Source organism: Nilaparvata lugens, chromosome 9, assembly GCF_014356525.2.
Source record: "Nilaparvata lugens isolate BPH chromosome 9, ASM1435652v1, whole genome shotgun sequence".
NCBI lineage: Eukaryota > Metazoa > Arthropoda > Insecta > Hemiptera > Delphacidae > Nilaparvata > Nilaparvata lugens.
Genome location: NC_052512.1, coordinates 18854859 through 18880122, shown reverse-complemented (window position 1 = coordinate 18880122; position 25264 = coordinate 18854859). Strand labels below are relative to the sequence as shown.

The 25264-nt window shown below is 36.5% G+C and overlaps 2 protein-coding genes across 4 annotated transcripts in view; one reads left to right on the top strand and one right to left on the bottom strand.

The window, feature by feature from the left end:
• LOC111060911 (lachesin-like) overlaps positions 1-25264 on the top strand; it is a 328507-nt gene that overhangs the window by 231347 nt on the left and 71896 nt on the right. For both annotated transcript variants that reach the window (XM_039435593.1, XM_039435592.1), the window contains one exon: positions 745-854. In XM_039435593.1, the coding sequence (XP_039291527.1) occupies positions 745-854 (110 nt within the window). The remainder of the gene's footprint in view (positions 1-744; positions 855-25264) is intronic.
• Positions 3676-24940, bottom strand: LOC120353067. Of its 2 annotated transcripts, none has more exons than XM_039435595.1 (6): positions 24772-24940; positions 22083-22182; positions 19735-19836; positions 17513-17668; positions 4090-4228; positions 3676-3849 (listed from the first exon to the last, which is right to left on the bottom strand). In XM_039435595.1, exons 1-5 carry the CDS (start codon positions 24819-24821, stop codon positions 4157-4159), a joined length of 480 nt encoding a protein of 159 aa, XP_039291529.1. In that variant the 5' UTR covers positions 24822-24940; the 3' UTR covers positions 3676-3849; positions 4090-4156. The 2 variants fall into 2 exon arrangements, with proteins under 2 accessions (XP_039291529.1, XP_039291530.1); XM_039435596.1 differs by lacking the exon at positions 24772-24940 and adding an exon at positions 24179-24246.

The window sequence follows — 25264 nt, the reverse complement described above, 5'->3', positions numbered from 1 at the left end:
GACACCTACTAGGACATGCCCCTAGTTTTTTCTGATTGGTCGACAGTGTTCACCAATAGTGACAGTCTACGAGTTCTACCACTAGATGGCAGCACTTGCTGGGCTGATTTTTACACTATATTTTATGTCATTCTTTCATGAGCGTATTGAAATCAAATCGGCTGCTTTGAAATAATTTGAATACGGCGTAAGAAACTTGCAGATCTTAATTATTATTTTTTGAAAAATCCAGCTACTAAGAGAAAGAAAATAGGATGAAAAGAAGAAGAAGAAGAAGAAGAAGAAGAAGAAGAAGAAGAAGAAGAAGAAGAAGAAGAAGAAGAAGAAGAAAAGAAGAAGAAGAAGAAGAAGAAGAAGAAGAAGAAAGAAGAAGAGAAGAAGAAGAAGAAGAAGAAGAAGAAGAAGAAGAAGAAAAGAAGAAGAAGAAGAAGAGAAAAACAAGAACAAGAACAAGAAGAATAAGAAGGATGGAAAGAAGAAGAAGAAAAGAAGAAGAAGGAGAATGAGAATAAGAAGAAGGAGAAGATGAAGGAGAAGAAGAAGAAGAAGAAGAAGAAGAAGAAGAAAAAGAACAAGGAGAAGGAGATGAAGGATATCTGTAGACGAAGAAGAGAGTGATAATTGAATTGATAATTGAACAAGTTCCAATTATTGACATTTTTCTTCTAATATGTTTAGAAGATTTCAACATCATTGTAACATTTCATATTCCATATATCATTTTCATATTATTGTTTGTTTCAGATAACGAAGGACCGAACCCTGAATTCATCCGACCCATAGGCAATGTGACAGTTCCCATAGGCAAAGAAGCTGTTCTCACCTGTGCTGTTTCAGATCTGGGAAATTATAGGGTGAGTTTACAATCCGTTATGGCCAAGCCACATAGCAGGAAGCTCTCCGATTGGCTGATTATCAGCTGATTCCCGAACACCAACCCAATCAGCCAATCTGAGAGCTTTCCGCCCTACCGACTAGTATGATGAACGCCTCATGTGGCTTGGCCCCCTTACAACCGTTAGGGTACCTACTGAACGGTAAGGTCGATGTTTAGCTTTCAGTTGAGGTCGCGCTCGTCATCGACCTCCATGTAACACAAATACACTGTATAGCCTAGAGCTGACAAGTCGATATGTATATTCCGCTCGCTAGCGTTTTTACTTTCCTTGCCCTATTACCATAGGTAAGGGAAGTATTGCTTTCCAAAAAATTTAAGGTACCCCAATTTCATGTTTTCTATAGGTTTCAAGGTCCCCTGAGTCTAAAAACATGATTTTGGGGTGTTGGTCTGTGTGTGTGTGTGTGTGTGTGTGTGTGTGTGTGTGTGTGTGTGTGTTGTGTGTGTGTGTGTGTGTGTGTATGTCTATTATTATTATTTGTGAACACGATAACTCCATTCCCAATCAACCTATTGACTTGAAATTTTAATTCAAGGTCCTTATACCATGAGGATCCGACAATAAGAAATTCAATAAAATTCAATTAAAATGGCAGATAATGGCTAAAAAACCATGTTTTTCACGGTTTTCTCGATAACGGCTCTAACGATTTCCTTCAAATTCATACCCTAGATAGCTATTTATAAGCCCTATCGACTGACATGAGTCTCATTTCTGTGGAAATTACAGGAGCTCTGTGATATTCCTGAGAAGAATGAATTTTGTTAAATTTTTATCACGATTTTCCCAAAAATGACTTGACCGATTTTTTTCAAATCCATACCCTGTATGAGTGTATATGCTCTATTAACTGGCATGAGTCTCCTCCCTGAGAAATTAACAGGGGGTCCACCTCATCGTGTTGTGTGTGTGTGTGTGTGTGTGTGTGTATGTCTATTATTATTATTTGTGAACACGATAACTCCATTCCCAATCAACCTATTGACTTGAAATTTTAATTCAAGGTCCTTATACCATGAGGATCCGACAATAAGAAATTCAATAAAATTCAATTAAAATGGCAGATAATGGCTAAAAAACCATGTTTTTCACGGTTTTCTCGATAACGGCTCTAACGATTTCCTTCAAATTCATACCCTAGATAGCTATTTATAAGCCCTATCGACTGACATGAGTCTCATTTCTGTGGAAATTACAGGAGCTCTGTGATATTCCTGAGAAGAATGAATTTTGTTAAATTTTTATCACGATTTTCCCAAAAATGACTTGACCGATTTTTTTCAAATCCATACCCTGTATGAGTGTATATGCTCTATTAACTGGCATGAGTCTCCTCCCTGAGAAATTAACAGGGGGTCCACCTCATCCTTGAGAAATTTACTTTGTAACCTCTTTCTCGTGCGTGAGGTAGGTAGGTAGAGCAGTTTATTCAAAAGATCACATGTCGATATTTTATTTGTAGAACAGCTGTTTTGACAATTTTTAAAATTTCTCAAATTTCATAATTCAAACAAAGGAAAATGTACTCTGAACACAATCACAATAGTATTATCGTAGTTTTAATTATTTAGCCGCCAATCGGCATAATGTTATTCCCTAAATTATCCTCGTTAATGAGGCTTATAGATCAATGAGCAAGAAAAGTTGTGTGAGTGAATCACACCAGATTTTTTATATTATCTTACTTATGCAGGATGTTTATGTACTCCCTACCAATACTCTAGGGCATTGTTCCTGGGTAAGAAACATATTCAAATATCATATGATTTACATTGTCCGGAAGTCTTCAGTTACACACACAGCGACCATTTTGCTTTTTTCACTTTTTAATTTTTTCTCAATAATGATTAAACATACGAAATTGAAACTTCGCACAATCATTTAAAATAAACTAGACAAAACTACAATAAAATTATGATAATTTTTAAATTCATAAATCGGCCTACGGCCTTGGACTTGAAAACCGATTTCGAGCCGGAAAAGTATCATTTTCGGCCCTAGGTGCGAAATATACTATTACCGGCTTGGTCGAAAAACAATCATTTTCGGTCTCCATATATGACGCACGAAAACCAGCTCATTACATCCAAGTGGGGCGAAAAGGAATTTTCAAGTGGTTCAAAAATAAATAAATACTGTTGGAAGATTCTTATTCTAAACTGAATTACTTTTTATTGTGAATGAAACAAAATATAAAGGAGAAAGTCATGCAGTTAATGAGCCTTATGCAAAACGCAGTATCTTCATTTCATAAGTATTAGTTCTTCCTTAAGTACCTACTTACATCTACTTATTCATTAGGTACTTAGAAATACTTATTTCTCGATTTGTTATTTCTTCAGAACTTATTTCATAGCTTTATATCCAGATGCAAGATAACAAGGTATCGGTGAACTCTTTTTCTTTTTATTAAAAAAAAATGTATAAACAATCAAATACATCCCAAAAACAAATACAATATTGTTCCCTAATTAACAGTGACAAAGATGGGGACAGGATAGGATATTTTGTTGATTACTTATTGATTCCACATTGTTAAATGACGATCTGGCAACAGAGCAAATCGAGAGAAAGATAGCGCTATCCGCTTTATTAAATGATAGACAAGGATAGCAATACAATTTCTAAACTAATATCAAGTCTTTAAGTGAGTGGCAGAGCATTCCATTCAGGCGAAGCCGTAACATGACAGAAGCTCTATATTCCCATTCCGTGTTGGCGTATCTGAAGAAAGAAACGGTGAGACCGAGTATACTTGTGATTAACTATGAAAGGAACAAGTCTTCCACTCAAATATTCCAGACCAGTAATTTCCACAATCAGTTCGTAGGTTTGGCATAGTATAAAATATAATCGTCTCTGTTCCAATTCTCAGCCAATCAAGTTCTCAGTACAGGGATGTTATGTGAACAAACGAACATGAATGAACAAATCTCTATCATGCTCAAGTCTTAAGGTGCGTACAGACTGTCGCTCTGCTCCGCAACCGAACGTCACTCCAGCAGAGCGATTGATGATCGACCGGCGAGCAAGAGTGGTTCGACCGGGGAACGCGAGAAGATCTAACATCTTCCGTAACGTTCATGATGGGTGCGTGGGCGGAGCGACTGTGGTTCGATGGTGGTACGAGGGCGGTACGAGGGAGGAGCGTGCTCGGTGCGGGTTGGAAGCGCGAATATGTGTACGCAGCTATAAAGTCCAATTTCCAGCTTGATATAATTACGAATCTCATGTTTCCATCCACTTAATATTTGCTGTTATTGAGATTGGTTCACTAGCTGTTCCCTTCTATATAACACGTTTCCAATCGAGAAAGTGAATTTCATCAACTGTAACAAAAATATCAACAATGAATTGAGCCACTCAGGGCCGGTTTCTGAGCTCGGGAAGTTCTAGACTATAAACAGCGGGAGTCACAGAATTGGCTTTCCGGAACAGGGCGTAGTCACAGTTTTCATGATAGGCTAATCTTTATTTTCTCATTTCTCATTTCTATTATTGGAAACGTTTTTCCTCGATATGATGAAACATTCCGAAATAATTCAAAAATATAGCTAAAACTTTACACTATTTTATTTTGTGTTCAATTCTATAGTTTTTTTGAAATGTAATACGTGGACTGCGACTAAGCCCCGTTTCGGAAAGCCAATTTTTTGAATCTAGCTGTTTAAAGTCTAGAACTTAGCTAAAACCCGAGCTCAGAAACCGGCCCTAAAATATGAAACATATACATGATTGAAAGTATTGATCATATCTCAAGAAGTCATACATCATGCTCTTATATCATATTATAAATACTGATAAGCTAAATAATGTGGAAATTGATAAGAATTTAGAACTGTATTGTTTATTCTCGTATAGGCCAGCTATACAAACATAGATTTTTGTTCATACGATTTTTTGCTGTCCTTATGAATTCTATCAGATTTGACGGAACTTGACAAACATCATCTGTTGAACCTTTTCTGAGGACGTCAAAAAATCGTACAAACAAAAATCGATGTGTGATGTATGCTAGAGAAGCTAGCCTTATAACCCTCAATAATTAAATAATAATTTAAGCTTTTGTTCTCAACAATGTTATCGTAGATTACATAACCTGTGAGCTGAATAATAGAAAAAACTCTATGGAATTCTACTTCTTCTCAATAGTGGTCCTCATAGTATTCTAGATAGAAATAAAACAATTATTAATTTATACAACCGCTTTTATTGGATTTTCATTATTAATATCATAGACAAATTCAGAAACTATTTTCGGCTGTTACACAATTATCAATCTTTATGAATTTTGTTTTTGTTGATCCCAACTATTGATAGCATATGGTGGCATACCATTCAGCTGCTATCCTTGACTTTGAAACTCCTGGGAGGTCAAAATACGTTCTTCCAAGTACGTTTGAAAATTGGAAAATAAATTCCAATTATTTATGAGAAACTTTCTTGCTTTTATCACCTATTTATCTTTCGGAACAAGAAAGTTTCTAGCATGTCGAAAATTTCTGCATTTCTGCTCGAAATGTCTCGACATTGACGAACATAATCATTAATGATTGAAAAATAACTAGAGGTCGGATAAAAATGATCCAGAAACCAATAGAAAGGATACATTCTCCCCGTTAATCTATCTATATAAATAAAAATCGAGCCTCAAATTTTGACATTCAATAACTTTTTTATGTGCGTACCGAATTTGTTGATTTTTTAGTTGTATTTGTTATGTTCAGGAGCAGGTTTATGGCCTATCAAATTTATGATCCGACTTCAGGACTCTTCCCTATGGTCCTTCAAAGTTTGCATTTAATCCTTAAAAGCCATTCCACACAGCACGTGGCGTGCGTGGCTGGACGCACGCTAGCTACTTTTCAAAACATCGCTTCCCAGCTAATCAAATGAAGCAATTCACATAGCAGCCACGGCCACGCGGCAACGCTTGCTATACTAGCCAAGCGTGGCTACCGTTCGCTCTCTGAGCGATCTTTTCAAACGTGTCCGGCCACGTTTTGGTCCGAGCATGCGCAGAACGTATACTAGACGTATACTATCGTATAGAACGTATACTATCATTGTCAGCCTCAAGGTCGCGCATTAAATGATGGAATTCGCCATAGGTCTTCCTTTTTTATTGACTGGATGTACCCACTGGTCCCGTGCTGTCACCGAATACAATAAAACCAGCTCATTATCACTGCTACTGCTGCTGCTGGAGTCATCAAACCAAGGTAAGCCACAAGAAAATCCAGATTCACACCACGGGACCGTGACATCTTCCTGCATACTGACGGGAAACGTGGCCGGTATAGCATCGCAACAGTCGTGGCGGTATGAATTGGCATGTGGCTAGCGTGGCCGGCGTGGCGTGCGTCCAGCCACGCACGCCACGTGCTGTGTGGAATGGCCTTATGATAGAAGATTTGTGAGCTGGCCACACACAGAAATGAAAATCAGCTGTTATAATCATTGCGTCAGCCGTCGGTAGATCTGTTTCTCTATTTTCTTTCTTCTGATTCACAAAATTTTAATTCCTAATAATGCCGCGGTACGAACGACGTCCAAACTTGGGTCGTAGAACTCGAAATGCTGTAAATTTAGAATATCCACGGGAAAATCAGCAGCAAGGAAATATACCATTCAATTTCCCTGCAAGCTTCATTCAACTATATCTAATAATACAAACTGCTGCACAACTAACTGAGCACATAGGAAGTCCATATTGAGATATAAATGTAAATACTGATTGTTGGATGATTTTCATAAAAATATAGTGCACCAGATTAAGCTATTGAGCACACCTGAGGAGGCGCGGCTTGGTGATACAAAGTGTTAATCTTATGGAGATTGCCTCATCACACCGTTCCACGCCATGCTCGATTCAGTGTGTGCAAGTTCTTCCATTCAAACCAATAAGCAACAAGCACCTGGATGCAAAATGCCGCATCGCACCTCCTCAGGTGTGCATCCAGCTAAAGTTTGTCATGAGATGCATTGACTATTTTGCGGAACGAAGTTTGCCGGGCCAGCTAGTTTGATGTAAAATTATCACACATTACGACGTCTCATGATTCTGAGAGTAGTGATATTCGAAAGAAAAACAAATCTTAGCGATGTTTAAATTTTATCGTAAAAGTTAAATTCCCTTATAATCCTTCAACCCTGAAACTTTTTCAGCACTACTCGGATATCGGGGATCATATTCTACATCCAATTCAGACGTTGAATTGGAAATTTGAGAAAGTTGTAATTTTACACGATCTGGCAACCCTGTTATCTCTTCGGATGGAAGGCCAAGTCTCAAATTATCTTACACAGACTATAGTTTCTGATTATTTTCTTGGATGAATACTTGTGGCAATTCAAAGTCGTTTTAATGGATATGGAAATCAACCACAACATCCCTTACATTTCGCTTCTTTTTTCTTCGGAGTTCCACCATCATGATTTTGTATTCGACTCGACATTATCATTCATTTAATACTCATCATTTCATGGTCGGTTCCATCTTGAAGTCTACTGCAAGATAAAAAATGACTCCAATATTGAGGTGAAATAAAAACGATATTGTCAGTTCCACATAATTTATGTTGGCCAAACTTGAGTTTCAATGCACTAAGGCATCATTTTCTGTGGTCTTTTTTGGTTAGATTCTAACCACTTTGATTTATTTTGGCTCGAATAAATTATGTGGAACTGACAATATCGTTTTTATCCCACCTCAATATGGAAAAATTCCACAGTATCTCTGTCTATATAGTGTGAATTTTATTGACCGAACATAGTGAGGTCTATGTTTTAACTGAGATTTTCTTTTGTCTGTCTGTATGTTACGCGATTACGGCCAAACGCCTTGATAGAATTCGATGAGATTTGGCAGGAATATTCCTTTTCCAACTGCGCGTCGAGGTATACACAAGGTTTTTTGAAATTTTGCATTTTAAGAATAGATAGATGGATAGATAGGCTGCCTTTATTTCAACCTGGAGGGCGAAGTTAGGGCGCAGATATAACTATACTCCGATATAACTATATATTGGTGTCACACCAAGGTTGTAACAGCCATAAACCGTGGATCCTACTAGACATTTCTGACAAAAATCTTCAGTAAACTCTTTCCCTATCAACGTTAGTTTTCGAGATATATCAATTTTTCGATATTTCCAGGATATGCCTACTTCCGGTCATCAAATGCTCAATAACTCGAAAACTACTGGTCAAATTTCAATTTCAAGGGTATTGTTGAGAATAGAAAAACATTTCAAACAAGAATAATATAATTCCATTTGCTGTTAGATATTTTTTAGTTTTTTATTAGGGCTTGAACTTGAAAAAATTCTATTCTTCGAATTCAAAGTCAAATTTCAAACATTCTTTTCTGGAATTTTATAAAAGTAATTATAGTGGTTTCAATATTTAAAAAACTTCCCAATTCTATAAGCTTTGGAATGGGTATAAATTCGAGAAGGTAAGTTCCATGATCAAGTGTTCAAAACTGCTAATATCTGGAATGAACTCCTTCAATATGAAAGGCTGTTACTACCTCTGTGGGACATTCTGTAAACAGAGTGGGTGAAAAGTCCGAGAACGGCTTAATATTTCTTACACAATGGTAATTTGACGGTAGGTGTGATTGGGGATCTTACTCAAATTGAAAAAACTACTATACTATGACTTGAAAAATCTGGTCCGCCATATTGAATGCAACTTTATTTTTTTAAATAGATAGGTGGTCATGCGATACATGATTCCAACACGGAATTTTAAGAAAAAATGAATGGTGGAAACCGCACATCGATATCTTTAACCGTCTCGAAGATATTCACATTATTAATCAATATTATTCAAAGCAGAAAGGAGAGAAAAAAGTCCGAGAACGGCTTCATATCTCTTACACAAAGGTGATTTGATGGTGGGTGTGATTAGGGATCCTACTCGAATTGAAAATACTACTTTACTATATCATTACAAATCTGGTCCGCCATCTTGGATCCGCCATTTTGAATGTAACTTTATTTTTCCTAATAGGAAGGTGGTCATGCGATACATGATTCCAACACGGAATTTTAAGAAAAAATGAATGGTGAAAACCGCACATCGATATCTCAAACCGTTTAGAAGATATTCACATTATTAATCACTACCATGCAAATCAGAAATGAAATACATAAGTGGTATTGATTAATAATATGAATATCTTTTAAACGGTTATATATATTGAAGTGCGGTTTCCACCACTCATATTCTCTTAAAATTCCGTATCGAAATCATATTTCGCATGACCACCTTCCTATTTGAAAAAATAAATTACACTCAAAATGGCGGATCCAAGAAGGTGGACAAGATTTCTTAAGTCATAGTAAAGTGGTATTTCCGATTTGAGTAGGGTTCCCAAGCACACCCACATTGGAATCATATTTTTTATGAGATACTAAGCCGTACTCGAACTTATTCCTCCCCTTTCTGCTTTGATTAGTACTGATTAGTAATGTGAATATCTTCGAAACGGTTACAGATATCGATATGAAGTTTCCACCATTCATTTTTCCTTGGAATTCCGTATCGAAATCATGTATCGCATGACCACCTTTCTATTCAAAAAAAGTTGCATTCAATATAGCGGATCCAAGATGGCGGACCAGATTTTTCAAGTCATAATAGAGTAGTTTTTTCAATTCGAGTAGGATCTCCAACCACACCCACCGTCAAATTACCATTGTGTATGAGATATTAAGCCGTTCTCGGACTTCTCACCCACTCTGTATAATCATCTACTCTGAAGATAGGATTAATAAGACTATAGAATATTTTTCCCCGTGAGGGGTTGCTAGTCCTCCATCGGGCGCCTCCCCATGTGGCAGATAGGGGAATGCCTCCCAGATATGGGTGGTACCGGTAAAATCAAATAGCCAGGGCGGACCAAAACTAGCAAACTTGCCAACGGTCTTGAAGCGGATGAGGAGCAATACCAACGGCGGAGAGGGCGGAGGAGCCTACGGAGTAAACCTAAATGAAATCCAGGGTAGGTTACACTCTGAAAGCTGCAGCGAAAGCAAGTGCCTAGGAGAAGGAGACTCAAAACAAACGACCCTGGCCCTCCAGGTTGGGGGTTGGGCGATGGGCCGACACCCCATCCCTATGAAAAGACTCTGGTTACGGAACCGCACAATAATTTGCCTCGGATTGGACTGGATTATACGGATTTGAGAAAACGGCTTGCACTGAAACGAATTAGGAAAATGGATTTGAGATTATGTACCTGGAATGTGAGGACACTATACGGAAGTGGAGCATTGCAGCAGCTGGTGGAGGTACTTGAGAAGTATAGGGCTGGTATTACAGCAATCCAAGAGATCAGATGGCTTGGCAATGAAATGTTTCACAAAGGGAACTGCGATGTCTTCTATAGCTGCCATGAGACACAACACGTATTTGGGACTGGTTTTGTAGTTTACGGAAAATATAGAGAACTCGTTATTGGTTTCACCCCAATCAATCATAGAATATGTGTTATCAGTATAAAGGGGAAATTTTTCAACACTAGCATTATAAATGTGCATGCACCAACAGAAAAGAGGGCGGTTGAGGAAGGAGTGGACTTTTATGAAGAGCTGGAAAGAGTCTATTATAATTGTCCAGGCCATGATGTGAAGATCATAGTTGGTGATTTCAATGCCAAGGTTGGTAAAGAGGAATGCTTTAGGCAATATGTTGGCAAGCATAGTCTGCATTCTGAGTCAAGTGATAATGGAGTGGGACTGGTCAATTTTGCAGCAGCAAGGAGCTTGGTGGTAGGGAGCACAATGTTCCAGCGAAAAGATATTCATAAAGCTGCATGGCATTCACCTGATGGAATCACAATCAGATCGACCACCTGCTGATAGATTCGCGCCATTACTCTAATCTCATGAGTATCAGGAGCTATAGAGACACCAATGTTGACTCTGACCATTATCTGGTGGGGGCGGTGATGAGAGCAAGAATAGCCAACTCAAGGAAATCGCAACCTGGTAATTTAAAAAGGTATGAATTGAGGGCGCTCCAAAATCCCCAAAAAGTGGAAGAATTCCGGGAGATTTGACCAAACAAGTTGTTGGAGGAGGCTGAGCATGACGAGCAAGCAGTGTCGGAGAAATGGAAGAAATGCTCAAAAGCTATAGCAGAAAAATCTCAGAGAGTACTAGGGGATCAAAGGAAGGAAAAGAATTCCCTAGAGTAATTCACCCCTATGCGAAGGAAAGGATGGAGCAATTATTGCAGAAAGATCGCAGGCACAGGATAGATGGAGAGAGTATTTTATAGAAATATTTAATAAGAATTCTGAGTTTAATACAGAAGTGACAGTGGAAGTGATGCACGGGGATGAGATGGAGGAAGACCCACCCACGCTGGAGGAAGTGGAGAACTCAATAAAGAAATTGAGGAATAATAAAGCTCCAGGCCTAGGTGGGCTAGCTGCAGAATTGTTTAAGCTTGGTAGTAACACTCTTAAAGAAGAGATGCATAGGTTAGTATGCAAGATATGGAGCAGTGAGGAAATGCCAGATGAGTGGACCAAAGGTGTAATAGTTCCAATACACATGAAAGGAGATTGAATTGTGAGAGCTACAGGGGTATTACACTAGTGAATATGGGTTATAAATCTTTTCAATCTCATATATGAAAAATTGAGAGTGTATACAGTGTGGTGTTTATTACCAGTCTCCTGTCGGTGATGGCACCTATCTGAGGGTTGACTCCTGTTTTGGGAAGTACTCTTGTCACACGAAATAGGGAAATGTCTAGAGTATACTAGATTATTTTCCTGACAATTAATCAAAGGATTAATTGTGCTATATTCCCTCAAGATCAAGTAACTTGATTATGGATTACTATTGACCTCTGTAATGAATATGATATTAGCAAATAAATAGGCTATAGGCTAAGCAAGGTCGAACACAGGGTCACTAAGGAACAACATGTGATGACAAGTTGCATTTATTAAAATTTACTAAATCATATAAGAATATTGTTTGTTCAATAATTAATAAATGAAGTTGATAATGAAGGGTTACAAACGACTCTCCATTAGCATGCTCAGTTAATCTCTCCCTTTCTCCTCCTTCTTCTCAGGAATTGAGAAGCAAGGCTTGGGGAAGAAAAGGTCACATGACCAGTTAATGACCAATCACTGGTCAGAAAAAACAAATCTACCAATAGGATGGCTACAATAAAGAAATGTGCTCAGGTGTGCCATATGGAATAAATAAATAATTTTACAAATATAAATGAGAAAACAAGCAAAACAAATATAGGGGAACAATGAGCAGATTTTTCAGCAGGTCAGAGTGTACAATAAACAATAAAATAAAATCGAAGCAAGCAGTCAACAATCAGAAGCAGACACGCCGGTTATTAGCTGACTGATAAGATAGCCGGCTCAGTTTGCATTGAGAAACTAACCCTTATTGTAAACAAACATTCAACATTATGCTGTTATAGGTTATTCGAAAACCATTTACAACTGTTTGTGAATCTGGATCTCAATGAATGAATATATCATAGATTTTGTTGTTATTTCAACAGCCAATAAAGGTGGGTAGTTGTAATTTTTAGCTTATCATTATAGAAAGTTGCTTATCAAAGCTGTTTGGCGAATCTCACCGTGACAACAGATAGAGAGGTAGGAGGGTATCAAGCTGGATTTCGAGAAGGGTGCTCCACTATTGACCAAATATATGTGCTCCGGCAAATCGTGGAAAAGACACTTGAGTTCGATCGTTACGACGATCCAGTCGGGAATGCAGACTAAACGTCCGGCTAAACGGATATTGCGAGCGAAGCGAGCCAGACGGCTAGTGATATAATATTCCCAGGGATAGCTCTGATTGAAGTTGCAGTGATAAATTAATGCATTTCAATCTTTAACTTGGTGCCAACCTAACAAAGTCTACTCAACTTAATGCCAACCTGACAAAATTATTAATTTAGTTACCAGTTAACAACTATTTTGAAGAGGTACTCTCTCTAGATTATAGTTCTATATTAACATATGGTATGGACATTTTTCTAAGAAGAATATACATGCTAAAGACGAACTTCAAACCCTTAAAAACCACCCTTAGAGTTGAAATATTGCCAAATGATTTCTTAGTGCGCCTCTAAAGGGCCAACTGAACATACCTACCAAATTTGAACGTTTTTGGTCCGGTAAATTTTTAGTTCTGCGAGTGAGTGAGTGAGTGAGTGAGTGAGTGAGTGAGTCAGTCAGTCAGTCAGTCAGTGAGTGCCATTTCGCTTTTATATATATAGATGCACTAATGTGTGTATAGAGCATTCCTATTCTCTCGCTTTCTCTCCCAAATAGATGAGCCTTTTTCAATTTGTATAGGCTAATAACAAATATTGTACCTGATAAAATGATTATTTAGTTGATTATTTAGTTTTACTGATAATTATGGATAGAAGAAATTGTATATTAAAGAAATGTTAATGATATTAAATATTGTCTACAACTAAAATAGTTGTTGATTTATTTTCATGATGATAAATAATGTCCAAAGTTATAATTAAATGAAAGTCAAAAATAAAAATTATAAAAAGGAATAAATAAAAGAGTGAATTGAGAATAATCAAATGAACTAAATAATTCTTGAGAAATTATAATATTTTTGACTGGAAAAGAAATAATTTTCAAATACTTGAGGAATATTTCCATCAGATGGAAAGATTATCACGGAAATGGATGAACACAAATTCAAACGTGAACTGAGTTTGTTAACATTTCAAACAGGTATCACTAGTAGTTCTGTGAACAGTAGACCTCGCGCTTAGTAAGTTGCATTGACCTGTTGTGTTTTCGCAAAAATTAATTAAAAAATTATCAATTTAAAATCTCTGGAAAAAATCCCAAATAAACATAGAGCTTTCTGTCGTATCGTACCATGACGTGTCGTCCCGGAATGTGAGTGTGAGCGCTGTTATGAGGTCTGGCTGCCGTCGATACGCCAATCCAATCAACCAATCAGAGAACATTCTATGTTGTCGTGTTGGTGAAAAATCGGTGTGTTAAAATTAACAAAATAAACTACCATAATGCTGATTTCCTACAAACTTCATTTCCCACTTTTCATGATTTTAGAAATCAATATCTTTTCAATAATATTTGTTGCAATTTTGATCATCAGGTCAAAAAAGGAAAATGTAAAAAAGAAATATTCTCTATCAATAGCTTTAAACTCTAAACTAGAATCATGGCCTCAGCTTAGGGAAAGAGAAAGTTAGTATACAACTGTCTACTAACGTTGATGGAAAAATACATTTTCAAGATGCGATAAGACCAAAGTTATTAACAAAGTGTTAATAACTCAATCCTTATTGATTATGTTATATTGAACATAACTTATCATACACATGATGAAGATGTGTGTTTGTCAACTTCCGTTCAATCTAATAGAATCTATAAGGATTAAGTTATTTACATTCTGTTAATAACTTTGGTAAAAGTATAACTTCTGTTAATAGCTCCCAAAGCGAAGATCTCCGCGAGACAGTGATCAGCATCCAATAAGGAATCAAATAGACTACATCTTGATCAGCACAAGATACAAAAACTGCATCAAGTCGGCTAAGACTTACCCAAGCGCTGATATCTCCTCAGACCACAATCCGTTGGTGGCTCAAATGCATATTAAACTTAAGAGAACGCAAAAAAAGAGAGAGATTTGGATGGATGTAGAGCAATTAAAGAACCAGGACATACGGAATGAATTGCAAACAATAATAAATGTGAATCTAAGAACACTTGAAGGCAGGGAAGATTACCAAAACTGCAGAAACATAGATGAAAAATGGTGCATCATCAAATCAGCTCTGTTGGAACCCTCAATAGACATTCTAAAAAGCAAAAAATCCATAGGAAAGAAAAAATGGATAACTAACGAAATTCTTGACCTCATGGATCAGAGAAGAAGCTTTAAAGGCAAGAATGTGGAACAGTATAAAGACACACAACGAATACTCCGTGCAAAGATTAGAGAAGCAAAGGAAGAGTATTACAAACAAAAGTGTGAGGAAATTGAGGAGTTGCAAGCAAAGCACGATAGTTTCAACATACACAAAAAAGTTAAAGAGCTCACTGGTACTGGTAAACAGAAGCAACTGAATATATTATATGATAACAAGGGGAAAATAGTGGCAGAAATAGAACAAAAGCTAGAAATATGGAAAAGCTACGTTGCACAACTCTTCAAAGACGAGAGAAAACAAATTGATCTTGAAAATATGGAAGGAGAGTTGGGCCCTGACATAATTAAAGATGAAGTGGTATATGCAATTAACACAATGAAACCCAGAAAGGCATCAGGTCCCGACCAACTGCCAGTAGAAATCCTCAAATTGATAGAGGAGGATCAGATTCATATCCTGTTAGAACTAATGAACGAAGTATATAGGACAGGAAGGATACCAAAAGAATGGTTGTTATCAACTTTTGTAGCCCTTCCAAAAAAGAAGAGTGCCAAGCATTGCAATGACTACCGAACCATAAGCCTTATGTGTCACATATTAAAAATCATGTTGAAGGTTATCCATAATAGAATATACAAGAAATTGGATGAATGCATCAGCAATACGCAGTTTGGATTCCGTAAAGGACTAGGAACAAGGGAAGCTCTGTTTGCACTCAATGTCTTATCACAAAGATGTCTGGATATGAATCAAGACCTACACGTATGCTTCATAGACTACCACAAAGCTTTTGATAGAGTTAGGCATGACCAACTCATGGAAACCCTAATAAAGAGGAGAATAGACCACAGAGACATAAGAATTATTTCCAACCTCTACTATAGTCAAAAAGCAGCAGTACGAGTAGAGAATGTAACATCGGAAGAAATTGAAATACAGAGAGGGGTTCGTCAAGGATGTATACTGTCACCAATCCTCTTCAATCTCTACTCTGAAGATATAGTAGATAAAGCACTTGTTGATCAAGACATAGGCATTAAAATCAATGGTACGGCAATAAATAATCTGCGATATGCTGACGATACAGTTATTTTAGCTGGAACACATGAAGAACTACAGACACTACTTGATAGAATTGTCGCAGTAAGTAAAGAATATGGGCTGTCACTGAACATAAACAAAACAAAGTACATGCTAATCACAAAAGCAACGCAAGACAATCCTATGGTATATGTAGAAAACCAACCTATTGAGAGAGTAAGAGAATATAAATACCTAGGAACAACCCTCAATGCAAACAATGACAGTACCCAAGAAATACGAATCAGAGTCGAACAGGCCAGAAGTGTATTTACAAGAATGAAGAAGCTTTTCTGTTGCCGAGATCTAAACCTTGATTTGAAGATAAGAATGATGAGGTGCTATGTGTTATCTGTTTTGTACTACGGCATGGAAGCCTGGACGCTGAAGGAGATTGATGTGAGGAGATTGGAGGCATTTGAGCTATGGATGTATCGAAGAATACTACGGATTTCATGGGTGGAGAGAGTGACCAATGTAGAAGTGATGAGACGCATACGCAAGGAAAAAGAAGTAATTATGACAATTAAGAGAAGAAAACTGCTATACATGGGACATGTTATGAGAGGAGAAAAATATCAATTGCTTCAAGTTATTATGCAGGGGAAAGTCCAAGGAAAGAGATCCGTAGGAAGGAGACGAAACTCATGGCTGAAGAACCTTCGGGATTGGTTTGGATGCAGCAATAATGACCTATTTCGATCTGCGGTCTCAAAAGTAAAAATCGCCTTGATGATTGCCAACCTTCGAAACGGAGACGGCACCTAAAGAAGAAGAATAACTTTGGTGTAAACCTAGCTTAAAGATGCATACCTCTTTAAGGTATTTGATTGAAACTATAGACCTTATACAAATACAGTAATAGACTGGCTTCTCCACACATCTGTGTAATCACTTGTCAGCTGATTTATGATGAATAATTCTAAAGTACAATATTTACTCTAATATATTGGCGTATGGAGGAGGCTCCTTTTTCCTTTTATATTATCCTTGAAATGCAAAATTTCCAAAAACCTTGTATATACGTCGACGCGCAATTTAAAAAGGAACATACCTGTTGACGAATTTCATGAAAATCTATTACCGCGTTTCGCCGTAAAAGCGCAACATATAAACATATGAACATATAAACATATAAACATATAAACATATAAACATATAAACATATAAACATATGAACATATAAACATATAAACATATAAACATATAAACATATAAACATATAAACATATAAACATATAAACATATAAACATAAACATATAAACATATAAACATATAAACATATAACATATAAACATATAAACATATAAACATATAAACATATAAACATATAAACATAAAACATATAAACATATAAACATATAAACATATAAACATATAAACATATAAACATATAAACATATAAACATATAAACATATAAACATATAAACATATAAACATATAAACATATAAACATATGAACATTTGAACATTTAATGCCAAACCGTCTACTTGAATCTTAGACCTCACTTCGCTCGGTCAATTAGATACTTGTGGATAAGAAAACTGCGTGAGGTCTACTTTTCACAGAACCACCAGTTGAAAATAGCTCACATCTTTGTAGGACATGTAGTTGAGGGTAAAAATGCCGTAAGGTTTGATTTGAATATCTCGATTAGTCTGAGTCAGCATAATATGCATCGTTTGTCTCAACCATCGGGGCTTGTCTACCCAAGGAATTTCCAGCAGTGATTCTCGCAGTTTATCATTCTGAAATGAGGACAGAGAATAAATGTAGATACAATGAAATAGTATATTCCTATAGCTTTGGAAAACATGTTATGTTAAACAACAATGCATTGTTTAACAACAATGTGAGTTTAAGTTAAACACCACAAACACTCTTACACAACAAACCCAAAAAAAATTTCTATAATTTTCTATACGATGCGTGACGTCACTGTTGTGACGTCAAGATGGGTGGATTTGGCAGTACGAACGACGTCCAAACTTGGGTCATAGAACTCGAAACGCTGTAAATTTAGAATATGCATGGGAGAATCAGCAGCAAGGAGATATACCATTCAATTACCAGCGAGCTGCATTCAACTATAACTCGGCAATCGAGTACAGTTCACTGTCAATTGTTGCTTTTGACACATGAACATTGTGTGTCAGTACTGTGGGCCATATAAGTATACAAATAAAGCTCCCGGATTGTGTTGCGCCAGTGGTCAAGTCTAATTTGTTTCAATTGACTCCACCACCAGAATCACTTCATTCATTGGTCTCCAGAAATGGAGCAGATTCCAAATTTGAAAAATATCCAGCAATACAACAATGCATTGATTGCATCATTCAAGACCGCATGCCATCTGATTACCACAAAATAGTCATCAGAGCTGATATGACACCCAAGACGTTTCAATGTCCCTACAATTGACGGAGTGTGTGTGAGTGCTTCCATTCAAACCAATAAGCAAGAAGCACCTGGATGCAAAATGCCGCATCGCGCCTCCTCAGGTGTGCATCCAGCTAAAGTTTGTCATGAGATGCATTAACTATTTTGCGGTACGAAGTTCGCCGAGCCGGCTAGTTAATTATAAAGACAATACTATTATTATATTATTAATAATAATAATAATAATAATAATAATAATAATAATAATAATAATATATTATATTAATAATATTATTATTTAGCATTTTTATCAATTATCAAAACAATATTATTGAGGTTAAGTGGAATCAGGTAAAAAGCAATAAGGTTTCAAGCCCCATGACGTAGGCCGAAGACTACATAGAAAAGATTGAGAGCCGGTAACACATTTTTGCCCGTTGTGCGAATGCTATTTTTAGCCACACCAAAAAATAAAACAATATATATATTATATGAGAATAATTGTATATTAGGTACTTTCGAAAGCAAAACTGAAAGGCCTCTAGCAAGTCTGAGGTAATCTGATTATCAGGAAACTGTCCAAGTAGTTCCGAATTATCGACGTTATAATGGCAGTGAAGAAAGATTTGTTTTTTTTTCCAATTCCTATTGCAATCTAGTCTAAAAAGACTAATGAGCAATTTTTCCCTGATATAGTAATGGGTTAAATAGGTAGTTGAGATAGGTAGTTCTCACCAGGACTACTACTTCTAGCAACTAACTTGAAATTATTGACAAAAGATAATAATAGTAATAAAATAAGTTATCATGTATTAAAGATACACATTCACGCTATCAACACTGCTCTGCTTTTAACACTTTCACTCCACAGCACCACACAACTCGAAGGGTTTGGACCGCTTCAATCTGCGCAGCATATATTATGTGTGTTGTCAAGTAGCTGAGTGAATTCTTCATTTTCATGCCGTTGGATCCTGTCTGCATGCTTGCGTGTGAAGCAAGAGAAAGATAGCAGAACAACGTTGACGATCCTATGTCTTATCAACGCCTCTTATAGACGTTTGCTGATACAGGTTTTCTGATGTAATATCAACTGTTCATTCTTGTTTACAAAATCAATTATATGAGCAAGAAATTATATTTCTTGATGAATTTCATAATTCAGATGAAATATTATGTTATTTAATTATCAATTTTACATTGTTAAAAGACGATCTGGCTACAGAGCAATCAGAGAAAGAGATAGTGCTATCCGCTTTGTTGAATGATAGACAAGGATAGCAATACCATTGCTAATCAAACACTGCCATTATAATGTGGACTCCACTACAGTGTAGAAGGTGATGGGGAAAGAGAAGTGGCAACTAGTTGTTCTATCATTTTCACTGACTCAATAACGTGGAACTCACTATAGTGTTTCTCGCCGTTTCTTTACCTGGTTGAAGATTCGCTGTCCATTCACATAGACGAATAATAAAATCAGACTGTTGAAGGAAAAGAAAAAAGCAGAAAGAACAGCTACTCTCACATTAGTCGCCTGTAAAAACAAGAGAAACCTCCACTGTCAATCCAATTTCAATTATTTATTTATTATTTTACTTTCTGTGTCACAAATATTCATCAAACATTACTTAGATGCAATGAAGATTGAATGCTATCCAAACCCGGTATTTCGGGATTATCCAATATCAATCCCGGGATCCCGGGATTGGCAAAAATCAGTTTCATGCATTTTGAACCAATTCATCCTCCACAATTACATGTTCAGTAACAGTGTGTGGAGATGAAAAATTGCTCATTATAGAGGAAGAGGAAATTATTGGAATGGGAAAATAATTGAAAATAATATCAAAATTAATCATTCTATTTCTATGAATGTTTTCAAGATCAGGTAGGAGTAACGTTTTTCAAAAGCTGAACCACCAATTAAATTTCGTAGATCCAACCATATTTACTTCAACTACATATTCTACTTATGATAAAGCAAGAGAAAAGAAGAGGAATAATTGAACAGAGAGTAAATAGATGGTGCTTGTTTTTGTCTGATTTCTGAAGTTTTTTCAAAGTTCTGAGTGCATTTCAAGGAAATTACAATATTACAAATATTGCGCCGTCTAGACCAGAGAGTATTGAATGTGACATTCTATACTCACTGGTCTAGACTGGTAATTGTGGTGCTGTGTAAACGGAAACAAACGTAGAGGCATAACAACCGAACAACAACCATTCTGTGAATGATGCCAACCAATAATGCGAATTCTATTCAGCCAGTACAGAGCAAGGATAGAGTATAGCTAAACCGTATTCTTGAGTACAGAGTACAGAATGTTATGTATATGCAACTGTAGGCTGTACCTGTAGAATAAATTAGTGAAACAATTAGAACAATAAATTAGTTATGCAAAACTCATATTGATCACGAAAACTAATTCCATATTGAATTGTTTTTTTGGAAAAAATACGATTCACAATTCCAGGTTTTCAAATCCTAAAAATCCCGTGATTGACGCTGACAAATCCCGGGATTGATAAGTATCGAAAATGGACCGGGATTGACATCCCTAAACACGATTGAAATCAATTATCAGCTAGATGTCGGAACAGGTTATCGCCTAATCCTTGTTTGTAAAAAGAGAAAGAAGAAAAAGGAGAAGGAGGAGGAATTAGAATAGGATTAGACTGGAATGAGAAAATTGAATTGGAATAGAATCTAATTTTATTTCAATTAAAAATTTGGTTTGCAGTTGATTGCTGTATGAGGTACTATTACTGTCTGTTGTCTGAGACCAGTGATGGAAATTGCTCCAAGCTCCCAAACAAACGTCAAATCTTTTACATTCCTTGCCCCATTATTACCATAGGTAAAAGTGGTTTTTAGGTATTGGTCTGTGTGTGTGTGTGTGTGTGTGTGTGTGTGTGTGTGTGGTGTGTGTGTGTGTGTGTGTGTGTGTGTGTGTGTGGTGTGTGTGGTGTGTGTGTGGTGTGTGTGCACACGTGACGTGTGGCACTCACACACACACACACACACACACACACACACACACCAAAAATCAATCCAAAAACCACTTTTTTGGACTCAGGGGACCTTAAAATATATAGAAATTTACAAATTGGGTTACCTTTATTTTTTTGGAAAGCAATACTCTCCTTACCTATGGTAACAGGGAAAGGAAAGTAAAAAGCAGTTCATTCAAAAGAACACTCTTGGTCAAGATAATTTTATATGCAGTACAACTGTTTTGAACTTTTCAAAATCATCAAATTTCACATCTCTATTCGCGATCTTTATAGTGAGGTCCACGTTATAATGGCGTTGTTTGATTAGCAATGGTATTGCTATCCTTGTCCCATTCAAGAAAACGGATAGCGCTATCTCTCTCTCACTTTGCTCTGTTGCCAGATCGTCTTTTAAGAATGTAGAATTGAAATATTCCATCTCAATTATGTACATTCATTATGAGATTGTAATCTATTGCTCAATAAAAATTATTGATTATTTCAAACGAGGATGAACAGTTTATATTACAGCAATAAACCTTCATGTGCTACCGATTTAAGAATGCATTGAGAAGATAGAGGATCGGCAACGTTTTCCCTCTATCTCTCTTCACTGCCTTAGCCATTATAACATGGACTTCACTATGGCCAACTTCGTAAAAAGTGAGAGTTCGATTCCCGACCGGGTTATTTTTTGTTTGAAAACTTTCAACAATGTCCAAACTCATCATGGCAAGAAAAGCAGTGTGAGTGTGCCACACCAGATTTTATAATGTTGATTCTTACCTTGAGAAATAAGAATACACTCACAGAGGAGGTTGTCATTATCATCATTTGTAAGTAACAAATCAACGATTGTGAATTATCGGCACAAGTCTTGGAGTTCCTGAAAAACTGAATAATATCAATAATAATCCAACATTTAAGTTTTATCTAGTGGAACGGTCGTTCTACCATCCGTCCCCACCAGATAATCTAAGCAAATCAGAAAATTGAGAAGACCGATGCCACTATATATTCTGTAGCCAACTTCCCATTAATTTTCACATGGTGCCATCTCAATTTACGCGGAAGGTAGTGAAAATTTGTAATGACATTTATTTAAGATTCTTGAGCGCTTCCTTTGAGACCAGAACCAAATTTCCATGATATAAATTCGTGAAGATACCATTTGTGGGTATTTTTCCATTTTACTAATTTTGGGACATTTTTATTTCAAACGGGCTAGTGGCAGAACTATGCAACAGATTTCGATGGAACTTGGTATATAGGTTCTTCTCATCGAGTAGATGCCCGCAATTGAACAGAATTATAAATGTTTCTCAAGGAGGTAGCTTCATATCTTCCCCATATTTACAATATTAACATAAATTACAACTTTTCTAATCATTACAAATTTTCTATAAGAAATCAATTAACTGAAGGAAAAATTGAATATGCAGTAGGCAATTTAGACAATGATTCGTCTCACAGACGATAATGAGACGGAAAATGATTCCAAATAAGATGGGTTTGTTGGTGACGATGACAGGAGGTTGCTAAAAATGTTTTTAAATCTCACCTTAGGGCTTAGACTTTACAATCACCTGCCAGCGGAAATAGAATATAATGTAAATGCGATAAGTTTAAGAAAGAATTATATGACTGGCTAGTTCTAAGGCCATATTATTGCTCGAGTGAACTTACCAACAATTGAACTCCAAAACATATTGGATCCTATTCATGTATTAATTTACTGCATGTTTTTTGTTTATTGTAAGCTTTATGACTTAAGCTCTGTGACTATTGACTATTGACGTTGATAAGCAACTTGATTTATTTATTCACTATGCAACAGATTTGGTGTTCAGCTTTCACAGACGAACTCATAGTTTTGGCTGAGAATTTTTCAAATTTGGGAAAACTTCAAATTTTAGATGAAAACGACTTTTCCTGGATCGCACATTGAATTCAGTTGACATATAGCTTATAGGCTGACATATAATTGACATATAGGCTTATCTTGGTGAGCTGAACAAAAAAGCTTCTTCTAAATTTTTTGTGGATTGCAAATCTAGATGGGTCCTAAATATTTGGGGGTGCCAGGCAGCAGAATTTACAAGGTCTGGAGGTTTTCCCGTCGCCTCCATTGTACTATGTAACAGATTTGGTGTTCAGCTTTCACAGCGAACTCATATAAAGTTCTGGCTGAGAATTTTTCGAATTTAGGAAAACCTCAAATTTTCGATTAAAATTCCCTTTCCTGGGTCGCCATTTCTTTGAATTTGGTCCAAATTCAACCATGGATATAGACTTATCTCCGGGAGCTTCACAAAAAAGCATGTATCGAATTTTGTTGCGGGAGGCCTGTATCGATTTTGTGCGCGAAGCTGATTTAAATGTGTCGAAATACTAGGGGTGCCAGGGAGTTGGAATTTTCATGCTTTGGGAGTTTTCCCATAGTCCAGTGTGTTCTCTAACTGATGTCCAGGTGGGTTTTTCGAGCGAACTAGCCGTATTGGCTGTGAATTTTTTGTCATTTGCAGTTTCAATAATATAATAAAGATTCCTATAACTGGAAACGTTTTCCCGTGACGTAATGAAACATTTCTAAATAGTTTGAGATAGATGGAACTTTACACTATTTCATCTTTTTTTTATGTTGTGTTCAATTTTCTAGCTTTACGAAATCAAATTCAAACGTGGGCGGCGACTACGCCCCATTTCGGAAAGCCAAATTTCTGTATCCAGCTGTTTAAAGTCTAGAACTTAGCTGAATTCCAAGCTCGGAAACCGGCCCTAAGTAACATGGTATTTTCTGTAGACCTTTCACATGCAGACAAATTCAATTTTTCCAATTAAACATCAATCTCCAATGGATTTGAATTTCTCAATGAACTAACCTTACAATTCGTTGGTGGCATGTTACAATTCTTGCCATGTCCGCCTTCAACTGATAAGTCCTTTCAAATTTTTCACTCTTATCAACAAAATCGAAATCCTTGTATTCGTTGCAGAAATGATCTATCAGTATATAGATTGTATCAAACTCAACTAACACCCTTGCAATGGTGAGAGATAGTGTGGTGAACATCACGTATCCCTGAATATAACCCAGCATATATAGAAACATATGCACTATGTAGCAGTATATTGAGAAAATGGGCTGATCAAATTCTGGTGGCAAGTAATATAAGTGCGGAATAATTGAAAACGATTCAGATAGTTCCCCCGTGTAAACTGGAACATCAAACCATGTGTACAAAATATTTCTTAAAAAACCAACACAAGACATACACTTCAAAAACAACTCGATGCCCTTTTGTGTGAAAGTGATACTTGACAGGTAACTTTTATGGAGAGCATCAATTTCTTGCCAAGTTCCTACCTCGTCTTTGAAATTTTCTCTGCTGACGAAAAAATTCTCGTCAATCAGTTTGATCATTTTTCTGAGTTTTTCAGGTTTGAAATGGTTTTCCAAAAAGAATAAACATACCAGAACAAAAGCACATCCATCTCCGAAAGATTGCTTTGCAATTTCATCATTGTTCACTGCTGGAATCGCCGTGAAAATACCACCAGTTGCAATAGTAGCGATTATAACTGACGGGTAAAACAGCATTGAAGTTTGTTTCTTGTCACAGGCCACAAAGTCCATAAAGTCCTTCAAGAATGCTGTGCTCTCCATCTCTCTGTTATATTAAAAAAACACTGTAATTTACTGTCTCTATCTTCTAAAGTATGGGCTGAACTTGAGTGAGTTGGGTGATATTCCGAAAAAAAGTATCGTTTCCACTTTACTAAATATTGTGGATAATTATTATTGAAATTGGGATTTTGAATGAACTCGCGTAAGGCTCGTGTACGTTGTATGATGTTCCGAAAAAAGGTATTGTTCTCACTTCACTAAATTATTGAGAATAATTAATTATTCTCTGGGATATTGAATGATGACACAAGAGATACTGTGACTATTTGAAGACTAAAAG

What these genes read in the sequence shown, in the direction of transcription:
- LOC120353067 (XM_039435595.1), bottom strand. Translation starts at nt 24,821, where the DNA reads ATGATGAAATTGCAAAGCAATCTTTCGGAGATGGATGTGCTTTTGTTC. An exon ending in ATGGATGTGCTTTTGTTCTG is followed by an intron (nt 22,183 to 24,771) that starts GTATGTTTATTC and finishes TCAGTTTTTCAG; the next exon opens with GAACTCCAAGACTTGTGCCG. An exon ending in GTGTATTCTTATTTCTCAAG is followed by an intron (nt 19,837 to 22,082) that starts GTAAGAATCAAC and finishes TTGTTTTTACAG; the next exon opens with GCGACTAATGTGAGAGTAGC.